The 7,609-nt window shown below is 41.5% G+C and overlaps 1 protein-coding gene across 1 annotated transcript; it reads left to right on the forward strand.

Annotated features, from left to right (window-relative positions):
* The first annotated feature begins 439 nt into the window (after window positions 1–439).
* On the forward strand, window positions 440–1,216 carry LOC138342068 (putative late blight resistance protein homolog R1A-3). The gene is made up of 2 exons (XM_069294251.1): window positions 440–457; window positions 845–1,216. Exons 1-2 carry the CDS (start codon window positions 440–442, stop codon window positions 1,214–1,216), a joined length of 390 nt encoding a protein of 129 aa, XP_069150352.1.
* The last annotated feature ends 6,393 nt before the right edge of the window (window positions 1,217–7,609 follow it).

A 7,609-nucleotide genomic window follows, 5' to 3' on the forward strand; every position in this document is an offset into this window, starting at 1 on the left:
TAGCGTTGCCCCTGCTAGTGAGGCTCGTCAGGTCAATAACAGAGAAAATGGTAAAAATAAAAAAAAGTAAAACTATTTTTACTCCCTCTGTTCTTTTTTATTTTGTTGCAATTTATTTTCGACTAATTTAAAAGCTAAATTGAATTTGAATAATTTATCATTTAAATTTTAAATATTCAAAAACTATATGAAAAAGAATATTGTCGGTTGTCATCTTTTCTATATTAGCATATGATAAAGTAGATCTTAAAATTGATTATTTGAAAGGGTTAAAGGACTTGATGAGTCAGTTCTAAGACCACAGATTGAAGGAGTGGCATTCTTCCCTAATCTAAAAAACAGAGAATTAATGGTGATGTAACTTGTCTTCTTCAAACTCTTGAGCAACGAAAGGTTGTCCATTTTAACCACTCAAAAAAAATCCAGCTTGTTACCTTTGATGGCAGCTTATAGTGCTGTAACTTGTCTTCTTCAAACTCTTGAGCAACGAAATCCACAACTCTTTGATGCTCACACTACTCATGATGATGATGATCAAATTCTTGAATTATCGAGGGATTCCTTAATTGGCGCTTCTCCTAAATATTAGGAAGATGATATTGTGCACGGACTTGATGATGACTTGGAATTATAATTGAAAGATTATTGACAGGACAATCGCGGGATCTTGAAATTGTCACGATAACAGGCATGGGTGGCATTGGCAAAAACAACACTCGCTACAAAAGCTTATGATCATCTTGCAATCAGGTATCATCATTTTGACATTCTTTTTCGGGTTACAATATCTCAAGAATTTCGATGTAGAAATGTATTGGTAGAAGTTTTACGTTGCATTTCATAGAAAACGGTTAGTTTCAATCCAAAAGATTATGATAACAAGGATGACTCTGACTTAGCAGGCCTAGTGAAGAAAGAGTTAAATGGTCGAAGATACCTTGTTGTTGTTGATGATATTTGGAGTAAGGATGTTTGGGATAGCATAAGACGAATATTTCCTGATTGCAACAATAGGAGTCGAGTCTTATTGACTAGTAGGGAGACTAAGGTAGCAATTTATGCAATTACTAGTAGCCCTCATAAGATGAACCTCTTGGATTTAGATAACAGTTGGAAGTTACTTCGTGATCAGGTTTTTGGACTAGAACACGATCATCCTCCTGAATTGGGAGAAATTGGAAAGGAAATAGCAGAAAAATGCCAAGGACTACCCTAACAATTTCAGTGATTGCAGCACATCTCTCTAAAGTGGACAGAACATTAGAAAGTTGGAAGGATGTTGCCCGAACCTTAAGTGAAGTCCTGCTAGTCATCCAGATAAATGCTTACCACCACTTGCCTAATTCATCTCAAACCTTGTTTTCTTTCTATGGCTTGTTTACCGGAAGATTTTCAAGTTGATACTAGGAGATTGATCCAATTATTATGGATCGCAGAAGGTTTCATAAGGATGTCTGCTAGAAGTCGTAAAAGCTTGGAGGAAGTGGCGGAATATTATTTCAGGATCTTATTAGCCGGAACTTGATAATGGCAAGAAAAAGGAGATTCAATGGTGAGATAAAAGAATGTGCAATGCATGATCTACTGCGTGAATTCTGTTTGATAGAAGCTAAAATGACAAAGTTTATTTATGTTGAGAGAACTGACCAAGAAGTTTTTTAGTACTCTTCCAACACAAAAGCATAATGGTGGTCGCTGCAGTTTTCAATCCCCATTTTGTTCAGCTGAAGATTTTATCTATTTTTACCAGATCTATCTACATATTTTGTTCAACACGCTTTGTTCATTTCAGCCATTTCAATGTTCTTAGGGTATTGGTCTTCCCCCATTCTTGTTTTGCATTTCCGTTCGACTTAACTAATTTATTTCATTTGAGATATCTTGAAGTTGAAAGGTTTGATTGTCTTCCTGAATCAATCTCTAAGCTTCAGAATTCGCAGACTCTAATTCAGCACGAACAATGTGGGAGCTATATAATCTTACCAGGGATGATTTGGCTGATGAAGAACTTGAGGCATGAGTATATGGGGTCACCGAGTTATTTACCCAGTCTAGTTTATCAGAACTTGAGATAGGAATATTGCCAGATCAAGAGGAACTTTCTGGTCTATGTTCCTTCAGTTGTACAAATGACCTTTTCAAAAGCATTCCCAATCGAAAGAGATTAATGGTTCGTGTATCTTATTCGAAAGAAGATGTTATGACCAAACGCCTTATTGATATCTCCAGCTTGACAAAACTCGAAGCATTCAAGTGTTTCAGAAATGCTTGGGAAGGGATCTCCATCAGGAGGTTCAGTTTCCCAACATCACTTAAAATGTTGATTTTAACCGGTAACTTTCTTTTTCCGTGGGAAAAATATCAACTCTTGCATTGTTACCGAATCTTGAAAAGCTCAAACTTAATGTAATGATCCGTTTAGTCGTTTTGAGCAACAGACTTCAATTCTGGAAAAACTGGCAGAAGCGACGGACCCCACGACGGAACGTCATGGGCACGACGGACCGTCGCAGGGTCTCGTTTCAAAACACTTAGAAAATCTGAAATTGGGTACTAAAAATCGACTCTCTGAACTTTGTGACGGAATGGCAGGACGGACCGTCACAGGTGTGACGGACCGTCACAGACCCTTGGTGGAAATTTGGGTCTCTGAACTCTGCGACGACCTGCAGGACGGACCGTCGCAGGCACGACGGCCCGTCACAGTTTGCATAATCCCAGCTGGAGTCGGATTTCTGGTTAAGTTTTAAGGGACGTTTTTGACTGTTCTTGCCTTAATTATAAAGTTCGTGGGTTTATATTAATAACTCAAATTCTTGGGGGTTAAAAGAGGTAACCCTAAGTTAATTAGTGGGGTATTATTGCCATCTTTTATTCTTAATTATATACTAATTAGGGTAAAAGAAAGAGGGTTTGAATAAAGAAAATAGAAAGAACAAGAGAAAGAGAGGGAAAGTTGAACGAGAGAGAGGATCGAACGAGAGGAAAAACACAAAGCTTGGGAAATTACTTGCTTGATCACGAATCTTCGGTGGAGGTAGGTTATGGTTTCCCTTACGATATTCGTAGTAAACTCTTAATAGAGAATGATATGTATTGATAATATTGTAAACCCTGCTATATGCTTAATTGTATGCTTGCATGAATATGATTATGTGATTGTGATAAGATAAGCATGATGAAAATATTGAATCCCAAATCTTGAAAAGAAACTTTAATATACATTATTAAGGATGATGCCTTGGTATAGAAGAAGGCTTGATGAATTAAAGCAATGGGATTGATGATGCCTTGGAATAGAGAAGGCTTGATGATTTACAGAATGATATTAGTGGATCGGAGTGTCACGTACCGACACATGTAGGGGATCGGGTGTCACAAACCGACACGTAGAATTAGGGGATCGGGTGTCATGAACCGACACGTAGAATTAGGGGATCGGGTGTCACGAACCGACACGTAGAATTAGGGGATCGGGTGTCACGAACCGACACGTAGAATTAGGGGATCGGGTGTCACGAACCGACACGTAGAATTAGGGGATCGGGTGTCACTAACCGACACGTAGAATTAGGAGATCGGGTGTCACGAACCGACACGTAGAATTAGAGGATCGGGTGTCACGAACCGACACGTAGATTTAGGGGATCGGAGTGTCACGTACCGACACAAGAGGAATAATGAATATGAGGGATCGGAGTGTCACGTACCGACACAAGAGAATTAAAGATAATGAATCTTGAAAGATGTTAATATACTCAATCTAACGAACATGATTCCCAAATGAGTATGGTATTGGGGCTTGAGTCCTCATGTGTGAACTTGACGGTAATTGTTAATGATATAGTGCTTGTTGTTGCTACATGTTGAGTATCATAGGTGATTTTATGATATTACTTGATATATACTGTTTTCTATTTTGAGTTGGCCGATGATATCTACTCAGTACCCGTGCTTTGTACTGACTCCTACTTTTATTGTTTTCTTCTTGTTATTTGTGGAGTGTAGCAAACGTGCCGTCATCTTCGACTCAATAGTAACTCAAGCCAGTCTTCGTCACATCGGATCTTCAGGGTGAGCTAACGCTTCTAGCTTGGACTGGATGTTCTCCTTCATGTCTTGATGTCTTGAACCTCCGGCACGGACTAGCTTCTTATGTATTTTTAGCTTCTTAGAAACTCTTAGAATTAGTAGATGTTCTTGTGATGATGACTTCCAGGTTTTGGGAATAATAGATGTTGAATATTGATAGTTATTGAATTGGTTTTATTAATGAGTTAAGTCTTCCGCATTATTTTCTATTGTTATTACATTGAAATGTTAAGGTTTAGATTGGTTGGTTCGCTCACATAGGAGGGTAAGTGTGGGTGCCATTCGCAACCCGGTTTGGGTCGTGACAAACTTGGTATCAGAACATTAGGTTCGTTGGTCTCATCACACAAGAACAGGTCTAGTAGAGTCTTAAGGAACGGTAGGGGGACGCCTTTACTTTTCCTTGGGAGGCTATAAGACTTTAGGAAAATTTCACTCTTTCATTCTTTCTTTCATGCTACTACTTGAGTCCAATTGGTATCTAGGCGATACGAATTGGTATCTGACCATCTTCACTCTCTTTCGCAGATGGTTAGAACTAGAGCAACGACTACGTCAACACCAACACCGGCCAGACAAGAAACAACTGAGCCAGCCACTGGGGCTGTGGCTCGAGGAAGAACAGCGGCGAGGGGCCGTGGAAGAGGTCGTGGGAGGACGTCCTCTAGGGGAAGAGGACAAACACCTAGCCCATCTGATACTAGGGCAATGACTCCTCCACCGACCGAGGAAGTAATAAGAGAAGGGGAGGATGGGGAAACTGAACAAGTGCAAAATGAGGAAATGCCACCCCAACCTACCCCAGAGATGATCAATCAGGTTCTGGCTTATCTTAGCGGGTTATCTGATCAAGGTCAGGCACCTCCAGTGTTTTCTGCGCCAACACCTCCGGTTTCAGAAGTACAACATGCGGCTACTATGGCTCCCCGCATGGATGTTCCATTGGACATAGGCACATTTCCACGTCTGACTACTGGGCCTATAATGACAAATGATCAGCATGAACTTTAACTTTTCAGTAAGTTCTTGAAATTGAAACCTCCGGTCTTCAAGGGTGCTGAATCGGAGGATGCTTATGATTTTCTGGTTGACTGTCATGAGCTACTACACAAGATGGGTATAGTAGAACGGTTTGGTGTTGAGTTCGTGACTTATCAGTTTCAAGGGAACGCCAAAATGTGGTGGCGGTCACATATCGAGTGTCAACCAATAGAGGCACCACCTATGACTTGGGCCTCATTCTCTAGTTTGTTTATGGAGAAGTATATCCCCCGGACTTTGAGGGATAGGAAAAGGGATGAGTTCTTGAGCCTAGAGCAAGGTAGGATGTCGGTTAATGCTTATGAGGCTAAGTTTCGTGCACTATCCAGATATTCCACTCAACTCTGTTTCAGTCCTCAAGAGCGGATTCGCTGGTTTGTGAAGGGGTTAAGGTCAGAATTGCGGATTTCGGCCTTACAGATAGCGGCAACGGCAAAATCCTTCCAAGAGGTGGTAGACTTTGTGATAGAAGTGGAAGGAGTGAAGCCAGACGACTTCACCACAACATCGACATCAAAAAGGCTTCGAAAGGGAGGTGAGTTTAATGGTTCTTACACTAGAGGACAGGGTTCGGGAAGTTACGCAGTTCGACCCATTCAGTCTTCACTACAGACTGTAGTTGCGGGTCCACCTCAGACCGGTCAACACTTCTCCGAGGGGCATATGATCGACTCCAAAGAATGTTATGGATGTGGGGAGATTGGACATATTAGGAGAAATTGTCCCAGACCAAGTTACAGACCCCCAATAGCTAGAGGTAGAGGTGGTCATGGTAGAGGCCGTTTTTCTGGAGGGCGTGGTGGTCGAGGTAATAGTGGTCACCAAAACGGCAGAGGTAATGGGAAAACTGGGCCCACTGCATCACAACATGGTAGGGGCAACGGACAGACGAACGATAGGGCCCATTGTTACGCTTTCCCTGGGCGGTCTGAAGCGGAGGCATCTGATGCTGTCATCACAGGTAATCTTCTGGTTTGTGATTGCATGGCTTCTGTATTGTTTGATCCTGGATCCACGTTTTCTTGTGTATCTTCCTCATTTGCTAATGGTCTAAATTTACATTGTGAATTACTTGATATGCCTATTCGTGTTTCTACTCCGGTGGGTGAGTCTGTGGTAGTTGAAAAGGTGTATAGGTCTTGTTTGGTGAACTTTGTGGGGAGCAACACCTATGTAGATTTGGTTATCTTAGAAATGGACGATTTTGATGTGATTCTGGGTATGACTTGGCTTTCTCCGCAATTTGCGATCTTGGATTGTAATGCTAAAATGGTGACGTTAGCCAAGCCTGGGACAGATCCGTTAGTGTGGGAGGGCGACTACACTTCCAATCCGGTCCGTATCGTCTCCTTTCTTCGTGCTAGGAAAATGATTAGTAAAGGGTGTTTAGCTTTCTTGGCACATCTCAAGGATGACACTACCCAAGTACCTTCGATTGAGTCGGTTTCAGTAGTTCGTGAGTTTCTGGATGTGTTCCCTGCAGATCTTCCTGGTATGCCATCGGATAGGGATATTGACTTCTGTATTGATCTTGAACCCGGTACTCGCCCCATTTCTATACCCCTTATAGAATGGCTCCCGCGGAGTTAAGAGAGTTAAAAGCACAACTTCAAGAGTTATTGAACAAAGGCTTCATTAGACCAAGTGCATCTCCTTGGGGTGCTCCGGTTTTGTTTGTAAAGAAAAAGGATGGCAGTTTTCGAATGTGCATAGACTACAGACAACTGAATAAGGTAACCATAAAGAACAAGTACCCTCTTCCCCGCATTGATGACTTGTTCGATCAGTTACAAGGTGCTTGTGTCTTCTCTAAGATTGACTTGAGATCCGGTTATCATCAATTGAAAATACGGGCAACGGATGTGCCAAAGACTGCTTTTCGAACGAGGTATGGGCATTACGAATTTGTAGTGATGTCTTTTGGTCTTACGAATGCCCCTGCTGCGTTCATGAGCTTGATGAACGGGATTTTTAAGCCATATTTGGACCTCTTCGTGATCGTATTTATTGATGATATATTGGTATACTCAAAAAGTAAGAAGGAACATGAAGAGCATTTGAGAATGGTATTGGAAATGTTAAGGGAGAAAAAGCTTTATGCCAAGTTCTCTAAGTGTGAGTTTTGGCTAGATGCAGTGTCCTTCTTGGGACACGTGGTTTCTAAAGATGGAGTGATGGTGGATCCTTCTAAGATTGAGACAGTGAGGAATTGGGTAAGACCTACTAATGTGTCAGAAATAAGGAGCTTTGTTGGGTTAGCTAGCTACTACCGCCGATTCGTCAAGGGATTCTCTTCTATCGCTTCCCAATTGACGAACTTGACTAAGCAGAATGTCCCATTTGTATGGTTGGATGAATGTGAGGAAAGCTTTCAGAAGCTCAAGACTTTGTTGACTACCGCACCTATCCTTACCTTGCCAGTAGAGGGTAAGAACTTCATTGTTTACTGTGATGCATCCTATTCTGGTTTGGGTGC

The sequence above is a fragment of the Solanum lycopersicum genome, chromosome 2 (assembly GCF_036512215.1).
Source record: "Solanum lycopersicum chromosome 2, SLM_r2.1".
Classification (NCBI taxonomy): Eukaryota; Viridiplantae; Streptophyta; class Magnoliopsida; order Solanales; family Solanaceae; genus Solanum; species Solanum lycopersicum.